General features: G+C 37.5%; 1 protein-coding gene across 1 annotated transcript; it reads left to right on the forward strand.

Moving 5' to 3' along the window:
- Positions 1-464: 464 nt before the first annotated feature.
- Positions 465-20,728, forward strand: LOC116171143. The gene is made up of 14 exons (XM_031487831.1): positions 465-640; positions 8,766-9,076; positions 9,122-9,403; positions 9,450-9,760; positions 9,808-10,214; positions 10,269-10,547; positions 10,594-10,760; positions 17,774-17,906; positions 17,958-18,784; positions 18,833-19,260; positions 19,310-19,463; positions 19,514-19,775; positions 19,828-20,131; positions 20,184-20,728. Exons 1-14 carry the CDS (start codon positions 627-629, stop codon positions 20,445-20,447), a joined length of 4,143 nt encoding a protein of 1,380 aa, XP_031343691.1. The 5' UTR covers positions 465-626; the 3' UTR covers positions 20,448-20,728.
- Positions 20,729-22,084: the final 1,356 nt, after the last annotated feature.

Consider the following 22,084-nt stretch of genomic DNA (forward strand, 5'->3'; position numbering starts at 1 on the left):
CCATGGAAATATACATCAAAAGCACTAAGATAATACGATAGGAAGTGAAAGACGTTTTCGACTGGTCAAAGAGGAAGAAGATCACTTTTCTTCTAACTTGTTTCGAACAGATGAAGCAAATTAATTAATATAATCATAATAAATGCCTTCCGGCGCAAATCTTTATTAAGATGATTGATTATAGCTAAACCAATAATTATCTTGCACATGCCAATTGAAAACCATGGGACCAACTGATTTTATGTTAAAAAAATAAAAACAAAATAGACTGGTGTGTTGTAATGCGGAAATATTGCAAAAATTAGGTCAAAGCACGTGATTTGTTTAAATAAAAGAATGAAGGTATCACGAGTTTAAAATTTATGACGAAATAATAATCAAACCGTTTGAGAATATCTGGTCGTAAATGAGCTCAGGATCCCCCCGAGTTCAATTTTACTTTCTCTAATAATAACAAGCTCTTCATGCCAATATAACAACATACGAGTGTTACCAGTCGAAAGGAACGGTCGGAAGGATTGGTTTTGGTCTTGTGCAGTTCGAGAGGTACACGTGCGAATTCTCTTCAATCTGAAAGTGCGTTATGTTCGTTTAAGTGCCGTTTTGTTTTATTTACCGAAGTGAAAATGAAGATCTGCTGGTAAGCGGGCGGCGTCAGGCGAATTCCGCTAATGTGAAGATCGCTTTCACTGGTTGGGACCATTTTTTTTTGGAATCTTTACGTAAATTATTTAATCAATTGATAACCGCACCTACTCACAAAAAGTGAAACTTTCCTCACATTTTGCGGAATTTCTTTACTTTCTAGAATCGACCAGCGTTTTAGCACCGTTTGATGGGTGGTGTAATAATTAATTGGGGGAACTATGCGATGTGTAGATCCATTGTGTTTTTAAAGTTTAAATACGTGAGTGACCTTTGAGGTTTCTTTGTGATGCTCCCAATTACCAATACCAAAAAGAACGACCTTCACTCTTTCGGTTCATAATTCGTTACCCAAAGGTAACTTTTAAATTATTTTTTCAAGATCAAAGGCACAATTATGTAAAATTGGCATGCTCCATTGGTTTTCCAGTCTGCGGTTACATGTGCACGTGTAACTGAAACACATCTTCCTAGATATACGAGACGTCTTTTTCACTTTCTTAAAATTGTCATTCGATCCTCACTTCCTGGCACCAAAACCTTTCACTTGAAAATTACCTTTTATTTGATTTGTTACAAATAATCATAAATTCCACTTTCATTTTTCTAACAATTTAGATAGTCCCCTAAAGCTGCCGGAATTCCAAATGTAAGGTGCGAAGGCTGCGTTAATCGTGGGGGCTTAACTTAGCTATTGTTCGAAATTCCTAATTAAAAACCCTACTTTCTTCACATTTTTGCATTTTTGCGAATTTAATTAGGGGCTTTAATTGATGATTAGCGCGAAAAATTTGTGAGAACTTTCGCATGTGCACGTCTTCCGAATTTGAGCGTTAAGCGTGTGACCTTTTCGTAAACCTAATCCTCCTTGAACTTGCTGAGTGATGTATGCAAATTAAATTTATGGTTATTCCATTGGTCCAATACACGGGCTGGTCCCAAAGTTCACGGCTATAGGCAATTAGTAGCAGAGTGCCATGTCTACATCTTCTTCCTAACAAAGTCTTCGTATTGCTCCAAACTGGTGCAAAATGACCACGCCTTCTCATGGTATCCGCTATTTCTTCATACACGGAAGTTCGATACAATCAGGGACGTTAGTACAAAAAGATCGCAATCAAAATAGTTTTCTAAGTTGCAAAACTGTTCTATTAATTAGGGAGAGAGGACGATGGTATAAGAGATGGTTTGAAGGCTCAGGCTTGATTAACATAAAAATGGCGAAACTCCTGATGCAACACTTTTAAACAATAAGGTATTTAGTCACGAGAGAATAGTACTCTTTGCTTCATTGCAAAGTTATTGTTAGTAATAAAGTAGTTAGAAGCTCTAGGCTTGGTAATGAATTATAAAATAGTACAATGACCGTTCGATATGTAACCTTGTTTCAAGATCTGCCATTAGGGGAAGATAATGCACAAAACTGCTACTCTGTGCGGTAACATGTAAATATGTAAACCAAAACCCGCATGCCTAAGAGAAAGTGCTAGAAAACCTTCCTTTGGCAAAGCATTGATGCGACAAAACTACATGATTGCATAACAAATATTAGCGCGAACAAATCACGGCGACCTCCACGTATGGTGATGGATGGGTACCTATCCAATCAATTATGCCATTTCCATTGTTCTTAAACGGTCGAAAGATTACGCAAACGCGTAATTATATTACAATTTAGTGCAGGTCGGGATTTTTTCCTTCGGGTCGCAATTGTACAAGTGATGTAAGGTCTAATTATTCGGTCTTGAAAATATGAGAAAGGCGCGAACTGTCGTTAACCAATTTCTCTGTCGAAAGGATCACGAACCCTAAAAGCTGTGAAAGGAGATACTTTCCCCATCTACTTCCACCTTTATAAAAATAAAAAGTTTGTTAAGATAAACTACCGGTCGGGTGAATCATATGACTTAGAAACCAGTCTGCATAAAATTTATTATAGCTACGTGCAGTAATTCTAATTATTACAAAGCTCAATTAAACAGAAACTTTCATTTTCATTAAAAAAAAATTTAAATCTTCACGTGGTGGAATGGTGCCAAGGTCGGACACCTACAACGTCAATTACCCACGTTTGACAGTGTCGAGGGTGATGCCATGTCAGTCTATCAATAAAGATATAGACGCTTTCCATATGACGTCAGAGGGAGGACGAGTTTTGGTAGTGATCTCGAGCTGACCATGCATCAAATTTCACCATAAGGTCACAACTTTCTCCTCAATCGCATTAATATTCAACGGCTTCAACAAATAAATTCTGTCGCCGTTTCAAGGTTTCATTTTCAAGCAGGTTTTATGAAAAAAAAAGCCTTTATGAGGTAATTATCGTTAAATTCCTCTTTGAACAATTATAGAATTTTAAACAACGCGGATGTCTTTATAAATAACAACGAACATGAATGAGTAAAGTTCTTAGAAACCTCTTTGCATGACAGACTGCCTACCATTTTAGGTACCCGTCATGATAATGGAAGTGAAAGTGAATGCATTCCGTCAGTTCATAAGTAAACAACACAATTAAGAAGCTATTTGGGGTTCTTCCTTTTTGAAATGCCGCGTGTATGGGGATTTCAAGGCTGATCTGGAGTTTTTTTAAGCTTTTTTGCCACAAATTTGTCCTTAACCAAGTTATCCTTACTAAATGGGAATCTTTTTGTTGTTTTTATTTCATTGGACTGCTGAACCAACCGGCTTCTATAGCTTCTACCAGCATCTCTTTGCCAAGTAGGCCATGGAGCAATCTTTGGTAGGGCTTTGAAATGGTCTAAGCGAGAAACGCTCGCGACACGTTACGTTCTTGCGTCAGAATGAAGGATCTGATGTTTTAGTTAGCTCATCACTTATTTTTGACAACAATTATATGTTAAAACTAACCCTATGGAATGGTTCGTGTGCTACAACTTCTTTATTTATAAATGTTACAACCCTGGACCAGTATGCAGTGCGGTGTTACTGTTTGGTAATATTTCGGAACAACAAAAGTGTAGTATTTCAAAAGAGAGTTTTAATCTCCAAGAAATGCACCCCGATGAATCTTTTCGAGGAATTGGCAAGCGCAGGATTCAGAAATTTTAAAAAAAATATTGGTGAGAAATAAATAGTGAGAGCCTGGGGGGAGGGAGAACACCTATTTCGATTTTGCTATGTTGGACATTTTCAAGTTTCGAACATTAACGAGGTGAACAAGTTCATTAACAAACTATTATTTCACGGAAAATGTGGGTAACTATACTGGGTTTATTTTTGGTCACTGCTTTTGACATATCTCGAAAAGTTGAAGTATAAAAATTTACAGAATTTGTCCAGAACGTTCAGGAGATTTTTATTTTTTCGCAATCATTGAGCACACCATCTCTTTTAAAAAAAAAAGGCTTTGCCATTTCTTATACTATGCGATCAAAAAAGCGTTGCTATCGAGTCACCTTTGGAATTTTTGTTTTTGTTTTAACTTGAACTTCCAAAGGCGACTCGACGTCAATCCTTTTTTGATCGCTCGTTACCTTAAATTTGTATAAATGAAAAAGACTACAACCCATAGGTGACGTGTATGGACAGCCCAGATAAAATAACCCAAATTTTATATGTGTATCTAATAAAATCTAAACTTTCGCAGCTAGTGTTTGTTGAAAAGGAAAAACATCCAGTTTCTTTCCACGAAATAGCATTTGTTTTTTTGATTGTTTTATTGTAGGTGGTTGCCTTCGAGGGATTATATTACAAATTGCACCATTTTACAATGTGCCATATAATAGGATTTTCACTTAAACAATTAAGTTTACAATTCCAAGTAAAATTATCTGAGATCCTATAAACATTTATACCACCTTATACGAATCCTTATGCATATAAATGTGCAGAAACATACTGAATTATAAGCTCATAGGTTTTTTTTTATTATGTTTTATTATTTATTATTGTTATAGTCACAATATTGTCTGTGGTGTGTTACCTAATATCTGCAACAAGGATCGTATCGATGCTTTTTATTTGGGTGATTTTTCGAAAGAAATTAGTGGTTTGGTCGGTCTATTCCTCGTTTAACTCGAGAACGGAAAGAGACAGCGGTGTCAAATTGCCAATCACTGTGCCAATCGATTTCAAAAATCAATACCATTGAATATGATCCCGATGAGGGGGATAAGGAGTGAGTAGTATGGGGAAGGTTTTGTGTCTTTTTGGGATTTAACGACGCATTATCGGAGATAAACTAAATGTTAAAAACCAAATTAGCCTACAGTTTTTTGTTTTTGAGTTATAGGTAAAAGTTGCATTTTTCCATTCTTAAATAAAAGCCTATAATTTCTTTGTTGATCGGAAATATGTTTATTACAAATGATTGTTGCATAATCTCCGTTTTCAAAATAAATATACGGGGTCAAATAAAATACAAAATTTTTCTACATGAAAGTTATTTAACATTTTATTTCCCTTAATAAGGCAGCATTCAGTTGTTCTTATTTCAGAAAATAAATGAGCAACGAATATACCAAAATAAAACAAATGAACGTGTACGTTTCTTGAAGACAACACGAAATTAGCAATAATCGTTGCAGCAATTTCTCCCAAAATACTCAGACGTTCATTTCAAGCTTTCTGTGATAGTTTAGTTCACATGAAACATTTTTTTGATCACTTATTGTGATGAAAACCATTTTATTGCTAATTTCATTTTGTCTTCAAGGTTTTTAATAAAAAACGTAGACGTTCATTTGTTTTATTTTGATGTAAGATATCTAGATTAATGTTATTGACGTAATTATAATAATTTTTTTTGAAAAATTTTCTTGAATAAGGATTTATTATTTTAAATAGAACACCCTATATTTTATTGCATTTTCGAAATCTACACGAACATCTCGTTTGATACCACATTTTCCTATACCTAGCATCAAAGGTTTTCAAGTTATCCAAGATTTTTCAAAATTTTTGACGTTTGACTGCTTTTCTTTAGCGCCCGTGGCTCCGATGACTTGAATTTCAAAAAATCTTTCCAAACCAACAATACTGACGTGATGCTACATGCGATTGATTTAAATTTTCATCGCCCTTCTACAGGGTGTTTTAAAATTAATGGTTAAGTTTAATAACTTCGAACCTTAAAAAGTTGATTTTTTCAAATGAAACCGGCTTTATTTTTTGCTCTTTTAAATGTGGGAAAAAATTCTACATCGATCAATGATTACATTCCCTATCACCTATCTGTAATGGTTTTCGTTTTATTTAAGATTTTCCAAAATTGTGACGTTTATATGCATAATTTTCTTAGGAGGCCGCGTTATATGCGTATTATGCCATTAAAGTACTAAAGTTATGCCATTAAAGTACTTGTATCTGTTTAAAGTTCTTCGGCAATTTTTAATTAGCAACTGTCATGGATCACAAAGAATAAATCAGCTAGTAACAACCAGAAGCATGACCAAGCAATATAAAAAATTGCCAATAATAAATAAAACCCTATTTCAACGATCGCCGTTATATCTTGGACCAAAATTATATAATGTTTTATCGAGTAATTTTAAACATCTAAGATTAACAAAGAATCTATTCAAAAATATTCAAAAATGGATAATGACTCAAACGACACTTCTGGACAGTATATTAATTATTCTTGCATAACTAAGTCACGTTTGCTGAAAATAGAACAAAAAACGTAATGATGAAAAAAAAAAGTAAAAACAAAATTTTTTTTTGTTGACTTAATAAAAAAAATAATGAAATTTTATTAACTAAAGCTACACTTTCACTCAGGGCTGTATGCTTAGTCCATAGAGAATCCCTTTCCCTATTAAATTTCTTTTTGATGTTAAAAAATTCACTTTCTTTCTGTCTCTTTTCTCCTCTTGTTTTTTCTTGTAGATATCTTAAAAAGAAATTTTTATTTTTTTGTTTATATTACTCTCATGTAGTGAATGCTCATGTATAACATTTTGTATGGGAATAAAGTCAATTATTAATTATTATTAATTATTAAGTTATATGGTTATAATTGTTATAATTCGTTATTCATAGTAGACTATCACTAAGTATGAAAAAATCCTATTTACTTTAATGAATACAAATTTAAATAAAGATGAAATCAAAAACAGAAGCAAGCCATGATAACAAACGACAAAACAAGAAACAAACGTCAATTGCGGTTTTGTTCTATGCAACTACCGTTTTTTTCAATAGATAATGGCATCCTCTGATTAACTCCGTTGATAGTCGCCTCTCGAATTCCTACCCGATTTCATCAAAAGATCTCCTCACCCTAACTTGCAGTTCTTCACGAGAAACAACTGGTGTAACTTTGTTTTTTACAAGAACCCGCACTTAAAAGTCCAGTGGCGTTATATCTGGAGATCTAGAAGAAATAGCGCGGATCTGTAGGCCTAATCCACCTGTTTTCAAAAAATGTTCAAATACGCATCATGGATACAATGAGCCGGCGCTCCATCAAGTTGAAACCAATAGTTTTCCCCGTGTAATGTTTTCCAAGGATGCTACAATAGCATCTACTAACGCATTTACTTCAAGGCCTCCTAAGAAAATTATGCATATAAGGGCCGCAATTTTAGAAAATCTTAAATAAAACGAAAAGCATAAGAGATAGGTATAGGGAACGTAATAATTGATCGATGTAAAATGTTTCCCACATTTGAAAGTGCAAAAAAATAAAGCAGGTTTCATTTGAAAAAATCAACTTTTTAAGGTTTCAAGTTATTACACGTGACCAATAAATTTAAAACACCCGTCAAAATTTAAATTATTCGCATGTAGCATCACGTCAATATTGTTGATTTTGGAATACTTTTTGAAATTCAAGTCAACGGAGCCAAAGGTACAAGGCACCAAAGATAAGCAGTCAAATGTCAAAAATTTTGAAAAATCTTGAATAACCTTTGATGCTAGGTATAGGAAAATGTGGTATCAAACAAGTTGCTTTTCATGTAGATTTCGAAAATGCAATAAAATATAGGGTGTTCTATTTAAAATAAGAAAGTTGCTATCCACATCCGTTAAAATCGGAAATGAAACGATCATGATATCTTCTTTCGATAGATCATGAAAAACTATAGCTATTTATATATATTAAGTACATAAACTGGGTCTTTATGGACGAGCCGTTTATTTAGCCGAGCGAACTTGCGAGCGAGGCACAAATAATCAAGGCGATTCCCCATAAAGTATGAACCCTTTAAAATGAAAATTTCATGGAATTCAATAAACGATAAAATCTATGTATCATTGACAACAGATGTCAAGCATTTGTGCAGTATTTCTAAAATACTTGAATTTACCTTGGATTGACATCTAAGTACGACTGTCACATTGACAGGCGGCCATTTTACTTTATCATTATGGACTAGGCCATAATATTGCAAATTATGGCCACTAATTGCGACTGTAATTACCGCATTATCAATCGTACATAAAAGTATTTAGACTTCCAATAATAATTTAAATCTGAAAATTTGCATACCAACATAGTTTTTCATGATCTATCGATTTTAACGGATGTGGCTAGCAACTTTCTTATTTTAAATAGAACACCCTATATTTTATTGCATTTTCGAAATCTACATGAAAAGCAACTCGTACGACTGCTTGATAATGCGGTAATTACGGTCGCAATTAGTGGCCATAATTTGCAATATTATGGCCTAGTCCATATGATAAAGTAAAACGGCCGCCTGTCAGTGTGACAGTCGTACTTAGATGTCAATCCAAGGTAAATTCAAGTATTTTAGAAATACTTGACAAATGCTTGACATCTGTTGTCAATGATATATAGATTTTATCGTTTATTGAATGCAGTTGTACATAAAGCTTTGTATATATCGCGTCCATAAATAGGCTTTTTGGGGACTCGCCTTGTTTATTTGTGCCTCGCTCGCAAGTTCGCTCGGCTAAATAAACGGCTCGTCCATAAAGACCCAGTTTATGTACTTGATGACGCGGTTTGCGTGAAACAGCCTGTATATGATAAATGCTGGCAATGTCTTTTCTCAACGAAACTTGGGTTTACACCAAGTGCAATCTCTTTTTTTTGGCTCTTTGACTGTGTTGAAAATAGATCAATTGACACACGCCGGATTTAATTTATCAAAATCGAGCATCACTAATTGCTCAATTTCTTTCAGCTTCATCATTTTATCAGTAATCACAATTGGCGTCAACTCAGGAACTCCCATCGATTACAATTACAATATAACTCAGTATGTCGAAAACTTACCAGCAGAGCTTCGTGCCGCTGTCACGATAGCGTTATCGGAAGAAAGAAGGCTGCTGCAACACAGACCGGAAACGACGGACTGCAAGTTAAATAGCACGGTACAGTGTCCTCCCAGCAAGTATCGGCATCCGACGGGAGCGTGCAACAACGTACGACATGCACAGTGGGGAGCGAGGGGTGCGCCGTTCCTTCGGTTGTTACCGCCGAACTATGCAGATGGTAACACTAATCCTTGAGAGTGCTCCCGTTAACATGATGGTTTAGGTATCTCAAAACCTCGACAAGGTTTGCCCAGTTCTCTGGATGTCGCCGATGCCATGCAGAAGCAGGCGAAGGGCCATCACGAGTCTGTAACAGCGCTTCTCGCGGCGTGGGGAGAGCTTCTTCTTCACGATTTGGCTAGCACTGGAAATTTAGACAGGGGGGTGTGTTGTAGCAATAATATCAACGTAAAGCACGGCGAATGTTACGGAGACATCGGTCGCGAGCAGTGCATGGAATTTATGAGATCTTTACCGGCGAAGGACGTGGACAGCTGTACCTTTGGTACTGCCGTTTCTTTTATTAAATGTCGCTAACGTATTGATTTTAGAGTACAGAAACCAGATGAACCTAGCATCGGCATTCCTAGATGGGTCCGCCATTTATGGTTCAACGGAAGAAGCCTTGGAAAATCTCCGGACCTACGACGCTGGCCTTGTGAACGTATCAGCCTGTGTTGCGTGTCAGTCAAACGCACTGTACTCAGCCATATTACACGAGCACAACCGAGTAGCAGTAAACTTGGCGAAGCTCAATCGGCATTGGATTGACGAAAAGCTCTTCTTGGAAAGCAGAAGAATTGTTGTGGCGGAAATACAGCACATCACCTACAACGAGTTTTTACCGACCGCTCTTGATGAGGTAAGGCTATATTACTTGATCATTCAGTGCTGTAAAGCAAATTTCAGGGTTTAACAACAAGAACCGACTTAGCTCTTCTGACTCATGGTCATTATTCAAAATACTCCAGTTTGAACCAGGTTGGAGTCTACAATGAAGTTGCCTTCACTGCCTTGCCTGCTTTGCTATCGATGGTCCCTAGTACCTTGATGAACACCACCACGAGCAGCTTTGCGGAAATGATCGACATATTGATTCGTACCCCCGCCCAAACTGCCAGTATGCACATGGTCGTCCCATTAAGAAACAAATGGGAAACGAGTTCTTTCCTAATTCAACTGGGACGCGATCACGGTATTGCCCCCTACACAAAGTGGGTGCAGTTTTGCCACAATATTTCGATAAAGACCTTCGACGATTTGAAAACCACCAATATTGCGCAGAACAACATTAAACTGTTGTCAAATCTATACAAGTAAGGTGTTAACATGGTTCACAGGGTCCCAAATAACGTGCGTTGTTTTTTCAGGCATCCTCATGACATAGATTTATTAACGGCGTCCATTCTTGAACAGCCAACGCCGGGGTCTGTCGTGGGACAAACACTTTCCTGTTTGCTATATCGCCAATTCGCGCTGTTAAGAAATTCGGACAGGTTCTGGTACGAAAATGACTTACCACCAAGCTCGCTCTCGAAGGAACAGCTGCAGGAGATTCGAAAGGCTACCATCGCTGGAATTTTATGCGCCAACACCGAGTATCTAGACAAAATTCAACCTCGAGCTTTCGTTCAAGAAGATCCATACTTGTAAGTCATATTTTCCTTTGTACTGTTCTACAAAAAACGACTGCAGGAACGCCCGTATATCGTGCAATCAGCACACCTTACCTCAGCTGACACCCTGGCTAGAAATGGACACCACCGCAGACCTTTCGGAGGAAATTTTGATGGAAGCGATTGCTAAAGCCGAACGGGAAGTGCTGCAAAGGCGGAAAATGGAATACGAAGTTTGGAGCACAGGTAAGTGGGGATTTCGACTCAGAGCATACTTTAAGCTATAAAGTAGGCGACACTAGTGCCGCCTAGTAGTCTGTAAGAATACCAGTGGCAAAGTAATTTATTTTTGACCAATTTGAGACTCACTGGGAGACTCTAAAAGTCTAGGTTTGGCACTTCTGGTTGGTGGTATCCCCGAGAGGTGTCTTAGCACTGGCCGATTTACCAACAGGCTGAGTAGACTGGAGCCTGGGGCGGCTGATTTTAGGGGGCGGCAAATTTGGTCTAAACATTTTTGTCATACAGAAATTAAAAAAATTATTATTATACAGGGTGAGTTTTTTTACATGGCGGAGATCTCGTAAAGCGTAAGGGATACAAAGTCGCTTAAATAGGAAAATTTATGCAGAATTTTATGCTGATTAATTTTTCCTTTCACAATTTCTTGCTGCAAACATTTTCGTGAATACTTTCAATGGTATCAAAAAATAATTTTAGCAAACCCTTAGTGATTTTAGATTAAATTAAAATTTTTATAACTTGTGGGTTTGGAGTTAATCGCATTCTTATTTCTTGTAAACGCCATATTGGATTTCTAGACTCAACTGGGGGCGTAGGAACCCGGGAGGGAGGGGGGGCAGGAGGGTCAGTTGCCTCCCTTCATATTTTATACTGGGTCAGCAAAAACTATTTTGGCCCCCCATCATTCTGTTGCATTTTTTTTTATTCTAACTAATTTAATTATGTTGAGTATCTATTCTCTCGTGGAAGCTCGAAATGGGGTAAATGATAATCCGGAACAAAGATCACAAAACCTTCCCCATAAATTTCATTTATTATACAAAGATATAAATAATCAATGGCGACATGTTTCGGCAAATGCCATCATCAGGCCCTAGAATGTAATGCTTTAAACAATTTGTGTTCACCTGTAGCGACGAAACTTACAACATAAAAATCGACCGAAAACGGTACATGGTCGAATTCCATAAAATTTAAAAGGTACAAAAACCCTGAAGGGGAAAAAGTCCTAGTTAAGGGTCTACAGCCCTGAAGGGAGGAGTCGGCCGAAAGAGAAAAATTGGGGATTATTCCATAATGTTTCTAAAATGGGTAATTAAAATTAGCTTAACCTAAGCTTATCAATTTAAAATACATACAATAAAAAATTGAAAAAACGCCCGAAGACGCTATAACTATAAAAGCCGTCAATTAAATTGACTTACAAACGGCGGTGGATTAATAAGATGACAATCAAGTAGAAAACGACATCTTAGAACATGACAGATGTCATCAAATTTGAACTGAAAGGTGGTAATACTGAATTAAATTGAAAAACCCTAAACTTGTACATGGTGAATAAGCAAATTAATTGAGAAAAAGTAAGCGTTTATCAAGTTGAATGAATGTAGGCCGAAATCGATCGCGAATAACAGAAAATAAATGTCATTGAATTTCATCCAACCTGCTGGTCTTTTATTTAAAAATTGAAATTCAAAATTGAAGAATTCATCGACAAAACTGAATGATTTCATTGAGGGAAGTATGAGGGTTCGATTTAAACCTCTTATGTATTTCTTTAATTTCCAAACAGTCGAGTCTCACTCCCTTGCTACAAAACTGAAGAAATTTGACATTCTGCGAACTATCGAACGGGTGACCGCTTTCAAAAATATGCGTGGTAAAGGAGGATTTAATGGATAGATTGTTGTTTTTAATACAGTTAACATTCTCCGCAATACGGGCGCTAAACTTTCTACCGGTTTGGCCTACATAGGAAGCATCCAAGCATCACACCCCCCGCAAGCAAGTTCGTAAACACCGGATTTATCAGAGTTATTAATGCAATCCTTAGTGTGGACAAATTTAGATTTAAGGTTATTCTTAGAAGAAAAAGAAATGTGCACATCCAATTTCTTAAATAAGTTTTGAAAACGGTATGAACTCGAACCTATGAAATGAAGAGATTGATAAAGGGGCGAATTAGTTTGGTTGGAAAGGGTAGTAATATCTTTGAATCTTTTGCTGAAGAGCATTTTGTTATGCAAATTTTGAAAAATATTCAGGGGGTAACCGTTATTTTTGGCTATTTGGTAAATAATATGGAGTTCAGAATTAAAGTTATTAATGTTAAGAATTAAATTATGGGGGCGATTAAAATAAAATCTGAAAGCAGCCATCTTATGTGAAAAGGGGTGGAAAGAGTTGAACGGGATAACGTGATCTGTGGTCGTAGGTTTCCTGTAGATGCCAATTTCAAGATGTTGATCAATTCTAGTAATACTCATGTATGTTGAAATTATTTATCAAAAACTCTTTGTTAGATTGAACGAACTGACGGATCTTTATAACAAAGGACATGAGACTCAACCTGTTAGATTTTTTAAAATCATCAGAATCAATGAAATCATTAACTTTTTTAACATAGTCTTCACGATGCATAAGAACTACCAGCATTCCCTTTATCGGCTTTAGTACAAATGAGGTCATGGGCTTTGAGTTTGTTCTTAATTTAGTCAAAGATGAGCTTACTATTAAATCTGCCTTTAGGTACATACAGATTTAAGTTTTTCACTACAAATAGCTCTAACATTTTTTTGTTCAATAGGATTAACATTCTTTAAGATTATACATTCCACGTCTAACTTAAATTTTTCGATAAGATGTTTATTTAAATAATGTGGGTTATGTTTTAAGCAAAAAATCAAAGATTTTGTATCGATTGGGTCAAATTGGACATCCGTGAAGTTTATTAAACGGTTATGAAATTTTAAATCTAAATTATTGTTACAAAAGTTGTTATCCTAACAGATTTTTCCTTTTCTCAAATTGTGAAGCTTATCGTTTAGTTTTTGGAAAATTTTGGAACCAAAAGTCTCTACCTCGTCTTTGGTACGTTCTAAAATTTAATCTATTTCTAAATTATGAAGAATGTTGAAAAGTGCTAGGTGTTTACCGTAGATGATGTGATTTTGTTCATTTCTCACTTGGTACCAGTGTTGGATTTCCGTCTTGAGCCAGATTGTTTTAGCTTTTGACAATGACGTGTGAACTGCTCTGTTCGACTTGTTGTTGATTGAGATTTTAATGTACTTGGGAGTAAGATTTTCACGTGAGCAGGTGCTGTTAAAGAGAGTTGTGCGTTTCATCTTCAAACTTGATTTGATCCATTCTCTCATGGAAGCTCGAAATGGGGTAAATGATAAGCTTAGGTTAAGCTAATTTTAATTACCCATTTTAGAAACATTATGGAATAATTCCCAATTTTTCTCTTTCGGTCGATTCCTCCCTTCAGGGCTGTAGACCCTTAACTTCTCTAGGACTTTTTCCCCTTCAGGGTTTTTGTACCTTTTAAATTTTATGGAATTCGACCATGTACCGTTTTCGGTCGATCTGTATGTTGTAAGTTTCGTCGCTACAGGTGAACACAAATTTGTTAAAGCATTACATTCTAGGGCCTGATGATGGCATTTGCCGAAACATGTCGCCATTGATTATTTATATCTTTGTATAATAAATGAAATTTATGGGGAAAGTTTTGTGATCTTTGTTCCGGATTAATTTAATTATTTTCTTAATTCTCGAACCCAGAGTAAGTTTGAATCTGCCTTCTCACGAAAAAACTAATATTTAGACGGCTATTTACTGACAATATGTGAAAAATAAAATTATTTTGAATTAATTGCTGAAAATTATTGGTAGTGCTGCTTGAAATTGAATTGAATTAAATTGTTTCGTGAATGTGTATTATTACTTTTGACCTTGAAGACGGGAAATCACTATTTTTAACGCATTTTCCAAGATTGTCCGCACTTTGTCCATCTGTCAGTCTGTCTGTAGCACAGCCACGAGACCAGAACGACATAAGATTTTTTCGATTAATCACTTCCTTCCTGAGTTGTCACTGAGTCTGTGCGGGGAGAATGTGCTTTCGGCGTCTAATACTATTAGGCTCGCCAAGAAAGAATGCCGGTCACAGAACACTTGATGCTGGACTGCAATCGTATGGTTTAATAGCAAAAACATACGATTGTATCTAGACCGGAATCAGGTGTTCTGTAACCGGCATTCTCTCCTGGTGAGCATTGTAGTTAAGACTTCTTTATCAAAGAGTATTGACAGTCAGTTCACAATAAACGTATTTTGTGCTAATTTTCACTGTGCATAGTATGAATTTCAATTTATTTATTAACGAGCTTATAGCGAGTTCATAACATTGCGGTGTTTGTCCGTCTGTCCCGAGGTCTGTCCGTTAGCACGATATTTCGAATCGAGTTTCGAATTGACCGATTACGATGAAATTTTGCAGGTGGATTCTTTATCAAATTTGTAGATCGGAGTTCATGAATTGGCAATGTAGGCCAAAAAATGAGAGAGGCCTTTTTGACATCTCTGTTAGTTATGAACCGAAATTCAAAATGAGCATAGCTTTAGCCATATAATACGCAAGTTATAGCCATACCAAGGAGCTCGCATTTGCTATATTTGTTTAATTTTTTTTACTAATCATAATCATGGTTAGTAAATACACATTCGAATTATCCAGTATTGTTAATTTCAAATTAGTTTTGACACCGAAAGGCCGATTTGAGCTTCACCTCTGAATGTTTACCTCCCCCGAAAAAATTTGGTTCCTACGCCTCTGCACTCAATAATGAAATTATAAAATCGGCTAGAACAAATACCTAGTATTTTATTTGAAAATTGATCTTCAATTTTTGGATTGAAGTTTACAATGTATTACTTATGGCAATAATTCTATATCCGTGTGCATAATTCAAGCAAGCCCTCCAAAATTTGAACAAAATTCATCGAGCCTTTATCTCGGAAAATTGCCAACGTGCGTAAGGACATACATGCAGACGAAAAAAATATTTGCTTAAAATGATCTAAAATGTCGCCATAATGATGATGCTAAAAAAGCGCACCCTGTATAAATAGAGAAAACAAGTCTCAAAAATCGAACAAAAATGTCAATATTTTAGTACTGTGCAGTATATTCTAACGTACCTATGTATATATGAAATACTTAGTTATTTACATAAAAGTTAGGAAAATGGTTTATTCCAATTGAGGGTCTGTACGAGGCCCCTTTGGGGCCGAGTTCTTTAGTTTCCGAGGCAAGTAGTGTCATTTTACTGACGTGTGTTGCATTAAATTTTACCCGAAATTTTATTTTACCCAAAATCGTCCTGAAACCTTCATTTTCATGCCTACTTTCTGTCAGGAAATTTTAGTTTCCATGCCAAAGGCAGTGCAGACTACGTTTCCTGCCGCTTGTCACTTTATTGGCCGCACCTGTCACTTTACCGAGCGCATTTGTCTATAATGACTCCCGTCATCACTGACAGATTGACATTAATCAAAAGTTCTATATAATAATTGAAATTTTATATTACAATACGATTTCGGGTAAAATTTAATACAAAGTCGTCAGTAAAATGGCATTACCTGACTCGGAAATTAAAGTACTCCGCCCCAAAGCGGCCTCGCACTTCAATATTTCCGCGCCAGCATGGGCGAATTTAGGCAGGGGCTTTTATACACTCTGTCATGTCATTTACGTTAGAGATTCTTTTTATGTTATATTTAATAAATACAGTACGGTCGCTGTAATCCGAGGTTCCGTGCAATCAGAGCTCCAAAAGAAAAACAAGATACGAAGAATCGTATAAATTGATTGGAGAAGATTTGCGCTGTCTCTTTTCATTCTCGATTTCGACAAGGAACAGGCGGACGGACAGATAGGCTGTGTACAGATCGAGTTTCACTGTTTCTGTGGAATCTGTGCTTTTTGAAATTTGAGCCCCAGTCACCTCTGATTGTCAAGACTACCGAATTTCAATATTTTTAGTTATATTGATACTTAGTGTGTTTGCCTTACCGGTAAATTTAATAATAACTTTCTAAAGAAATAATAAAAACATAAATAAAGTTTTTCGATAACCCGAAATTCATGTAAGTAGGGCCCTCTAAAAATATTAGCCCAGAGCCCCCTGAGGCCTCGATCCGTCCATGCTCGCCAGTAATGTATAATTTTTCTAACTATTAATATAAAATTTCAATTTTCATATAGAACATTTGATGAATGTCAATCTGTCAGTGATGTGACAGATGCGGCCGGAAAAGTGACAGGTGCTGCCGGTAAAGTGACAGCCCGCAAGAAAAGTAGGCTGGTCTGTCTCATGGAAAGCCTGTCATGGAAACTAAAATTTCCTGACATAAAGTACGAATTGAAGGTGGTATGGCGACTAGATACGAATCAAATTATAAAACGCTCTGTAAAATACCTATACTTTTGTCATAACGTATTTTTAAAATATTCCAATAACTTTCCATTGTTACAATTTAAATTTAGTCATTTTGTGTAAGCTGTGTTTATATTGATGTCAACATTTTTAAGGCATACCTTACTCCACCTTATAATTAGCACATGATTGAGCTTTTTTTGGCTCAAAAGTTACCCAAAATCAATGTCTTGTGTAATTTTCAGTAGAAAGTGGGTTGTAAAAATAATCTAGAAACTGACACAATAGTCATGCTAATAACCGGAAAAGCTGATGTAATGAAAACGGTAAAGCACAAATTATAAAGTTGCAATTGTCAGAATAAATGTAGGTAATTAATATGATTGCGAATTGGGGTATTGAATTTCGGTCAGTCAGCAGGGGCGGCAAGAATGGAATAGCCTACTGGTGGCTAATTTCTGAATCCTCCACTATGTCTTAGTGCGAAACTATCGAACATGTGGTCGATCACTCTGACGCTTTGATCAGGGACAGACATCAACCTCTTGCAACCGGGGAGGGTGAAGCAACTTAGGCTAAACAGGGTCCTATCCTTCATTGAGAGGAACTCGGTTGCGAAAGAAAGGGGACAGATGTTTTAGTGCGCCAACTGGGACAGTCCAAAAATTTTACACTGGTGTGGAGCTTTCAGTATGGCCCACAGATATTGGGTTCAGTGTCGCCTAGTCGAAGTGTTTAAAATATGCTGTGGATTTTGTTATGTACAAAGTGTCTAATTATTATTCTTAGTTGGTGGCATCGATCCCAAATCTCCTGCAGGAACAGCCGCTTCCTTTAGCAAGGCTAATAAACAGGCTTTAAAATTGGCAAATTCGTCTTTGCTTCTCGAGTTTGCCTCCAATGAAATCATCAATTCTTTATTGTAAGTGCCCCAAGCTCTATGCGGGTCAAATTTTACCTACGATTGTTACAGATCGCACCGGCGCAAACGTCAGATCTTTGACAACAGTGTTTTGCAATCAGTGTTTAGAGATGAGCTTTCTGATGGGTTGCAGCACGTTGATGTAACCACATTTTTGCCAGCAAATAGCTTCGAGTTGGAGAACAATTGTGACGATTCCGGTCCTTGCGATCCTCGTACCCCTTTCAGGACATTGTCGGGTTATTGTAACAATTTGCGCAACCCAACAGTAGGAAAAAGTTTAACGACATTCACTCGTCTGCTGCCAAGCGCTTATGAAGATGGCATTTCCAAACCACGAGTGCTGGGGGTAACGGGTGTGCCGTTACCATCACCTCGCGTTGTTTCAACAGTAATCCACCCCGACATCAGTAACCTACACACACGTTATACGCTTATGACGATGCAATTCGCTCAATTTCTTGATCACGACATAACAATGACGCCGATCCATAAAGGTTTCCACGAATCCATACCAAATTGTCGCTCGTGCGACAGCCCGAGAACCGTGCATCCCGAATGTAACCCGTTCCCGGTCCCGTCGGGTGACCATTACTACCCAGAAGTGAATGTGTCTTCAGGCCAACAAATGTGCTTCCCTTTCATGAGATCGTTACCGGGACAACAGCATCTGGGACCTCGAGAGCAAGTTAATCAAAATACCGCCTTCTTGGACGCGTCACAGGTTTACGGCGAGAATGACTGCGTTTGTCGGATGTTAAAGGGATTCGGAGGCCGAATGAATAGCACAATTCATCCATTTAAAGGAAAAGAGCTACTGCCACAAAGCGATCGCCACCCCGAATGTAAAGCGGCGTCAGGCTACTGTTTCGTTGCAGGTAGGTGAATATGCCCAAACGATTTTTTCCTCACTTACCTATTTTTAGGAGACGGACGTGCTTCTGAGCAGCCTGCCCTTACAGTAATCCACACCATATTTCTCAGAGAACACAATCGGATCGTTGAAGGTTTACGAAGTATAAACCCGCATTGGGACGCCGAAAAACTCTTCGAACACGCGAGACGCATCGTCATCGCCGAAAATCAACACGTCACCTACAACGAATTTTTACCAAGAATTCTCAGCTGGAACGCCGTTAATTTGTACGGCTTGAAACTTCTACCCCAAGGGTACTACAAGGAATACAACCCAACATGTAACCCCTCCGTTCTTAACGAATTTGCTTGCGCCGCTTTTCGCATCGGTCACTCTCTCCTCCGACCTCACATTCCGCGCCTAAGTCCTTCGTATCAAATAGTGGACCCGCCGATTCTCTTACGCGACGGTTTCTTCAGACCCGACATGATCCTACAGGTACGTTGGAATCTTCGCCTTAATCGGTCGACATTGTACGTTGTTTCAGCCAGGAATGATTGATGAAATCTCGCGTGGTTTGGTGTCCACCCCAATGGAAACCCTCGACCAGTTTATTACCGGTGAGGTAACTAACCACCTGTTTGAAGATAGGAAAATTCCATTTTCCGGCGTTGATCTCATCGCTCTTAACCTACAGCGAGGTATGCACGATGCCAAAAGGGGTGTACTGAGTTAATTTTTCCATTAACAGCTCGGGACCATGGTGTGCCATCGTACAATAACTATCGCGCGTTGTGCAATTTAAAGAGAGCCACCTCATTTGACGATTTGGCTCGGGAAATACCACCGGAGGTGATCGTCAGATTGAAACGGATTTACGCCACCGTTGACGATATCGATCTGTTCCCGGGCGGCATGAGCGAAAGACCTTTGCAAGGTGGACTCGTCGGGCCTACCTTCGCATGCATCATCGCGATTCAGTTTAGACAGTTACGAAAATGTGACCGATTTTGGTAAGCATACGATGAGGGTTTAAAACGGGGACTGTATATGTCGAATTTCTAGGTACGAAAATGAGGACGCAAACGTTCGATTTACTGAAGCCCAACTAGCCGAAATTAGAAAAATATCCTTAGCCCGAATATTCTGCGAGAATTTGGACGTGCCTGGCGAAATGCAGCGGTCCGCTTTTGATTTACCATCCAACTTCCTAAATCCGAGAGTGCCCTGCCATTCACTACCTCACATCGACTTGTCGGCGTGGAGGGAATCAACGGGCCATGGGTGCATCATTGGGGAAAGGCAAGTGGCCGTTGGGGAGTCCGCGTTCCCTTCACCTTGCACGAGTTGCGTTTGCACAACAGAAGGGGTGAGTATCTGAAAACCATCCTTGGGTATGGATTTTTATTCGTCTCTTCTAGGGGCAATGCGCATCGCTTCGGGTCACCGACTGCAACCAATTGATGCGCGAATGGTCACGGGACGTAATCCTAAGGGATGAAGTTTGCACAGCACAGTGCGGATTTCTCCTTCGCAACGGAGAAATTAGTTCACGTCCCGTCAGCTTTACGGACTTAGTGCCACCACCCGCAAGGCAGTTGCGCGCTAGACAATTGGGCGGATCTCATTTTACCTCGAATTTTAATGGATTCAAGTTCCCAGATTTAACCCCATTTGTGATTTAAGTGACCTCAAAAGACTGCGGTAGTGAAAAGACAATAGTTCTGTACAAAGTTATTTTTGTTGTTGACTGTCATAAATTGGTGACGCCGTTGTTTGCTCAGGTTTGAAATTTTAGCTCTTAAGACATCCTATTTAAACGCTCAAAACGTGACATCTTTTCAAAATTCTATCTTTCTATTTAGAAATTAGAATAATTTATTTATATTACTTATGTAAAATACAGTCTGTATAATGTTTATTGTATATACTGCGAAGGTGGACAAAAATACAATTATTATTCGTATTTTTTTTAAATCCGAGGGTCTGGAATTCGTGTTGCCGTTGGAGTGTTTGAAACCCACACCAAAGAGCAAAAGTTTGCGAGGGAGCGAGTGGTTTATTAGACCATTCAGAATTTGTACATATCCATTTCCGCTCTTGTAATTGTAATTATAAACGGACTGATATTAGTACTTTCTTTTTAGTTATTCTCTGGTTATGACAAGCTTTACACTGTCGAAGCGCGTTTTATAATTACAGTTTTTGGTATTTGTCATGTCACTTTATTTGAAAGTGTGAGCAAAGAACAATTTATTCTTTGGGGTTAGCTACTCAATCCATCAAAAACACTGTACAAATACAAATCTGAGCATTTTGGTAAGATTTTCTGTGGTTCTTTGCTGCATCTATCATGTGAGTTTATTATTTCATTTAAAGATGCTTCTTTTGGATCTTTGATCAAGTTATGTTCTGTTTGAGATGCTTCCTTTAGATTTGTAGAAACGTCGCCTTTTAAATATTAAGGTTGTATTTGAAGGGTTTTGATGTTTTCGGCAGCCGAAAAATCTTCTTCTAAGAAAACATCTGCGTTTAGAGGAAATATACCGGTCATCTCGAAGCCTTTTGTGGCTTTTTCAATGGTTGCACCCGTACCAAAAATCGACTACTCCAAAATTTCTCGGGAAAACACTTTTTCTTATTAATTTTGGTGCGTAGAATCCAGACGATTCGTACTTTTTCGATTAGACTTCCCAAACAAAAGTAATAGACTAGAAACCAATTTCGAAAAAAAATTCAAAGGGCTGTAACTCTTGAACTAGTAGCCCAATCTGGGAACTGTTTGAAATTATGGATTCTACAGACCACATTCTATAAGAAAATTTTTTTCCGGGTCCATCTGAGACAATTTTTTCTTCGGGCCTCAAAAAAAGGCAGTGTATAACCTTCCTTTTTTACAAAAAATCGACTGCACCCAAATTTCTCGGGAAAACACTTTTTCTTATTAATTTTGGTGCGTAGAATCCAAAACAATTCGTACTTTTTCGATCAGACTTCTCAATCAAAAGTTATAGACTAGAAACCAATTTCGAAAGAAAATTCAAAGGGCTGTAACTTTTGAACTAGTAGCCCAATCTTGGAACTGTTTGAAATTATGGATTCTACAGGCCACATTCTATAAGAAAATTTTTTTTCCGGGTCGATCTGAGACAATTTTTTTTTCGCGGCTCAAAAAAAGGCAGTGTATAACCTTCCTTTTTTACCAAAAATCGACTACACCAAAATTTCTCGGGAAAACACTTTTTCTTATTAATTTTGGTGCGTAGAATCCAAAACAATTCGTACTTTTTCGATCAGACTTCTCAATCAAAAGTTATAGACT

The sequence above is a fragment of the Photinus pyralis genome, unplaced genomic scaffold, assembly GCF_008802855.1.
Source record: "Photinus pyralis isolate 1611_PpyrPB1 unplaced genomic scaffold, Ppyr1.3 Ppyr1.4_LG5, whole genome shotgun sequence".
Taxonomy (NCBI): domain Eukaryota; kingdom Metazoa; phylum Arthropoda; class Insecta; order Coleoptera; family Lampyridae; genus Photinus; species Photinus pyralis.

What these genes read in the sequence shown, in the direction of transcription:
- LOC116171143 (XM_031487831.1), top strand. An exon ending in ACCGCCGAACTATGCAGATG is followed by an intron (nt 9,077 to 9,121) that starts GTAACACTAATC and finishes ATGATGGTTTAG; the next exon opens with GTATCTCAAAACCTCGACAA. An exon ending in CGAAAATGTGACCGATTTTG is followed by an intron (nt 19,776 to 19,827) that starts GTAAGCATACGA and finishes TCGAATTTCTAG; the next exon opens with GTACGAAAATGAGGACGCAA.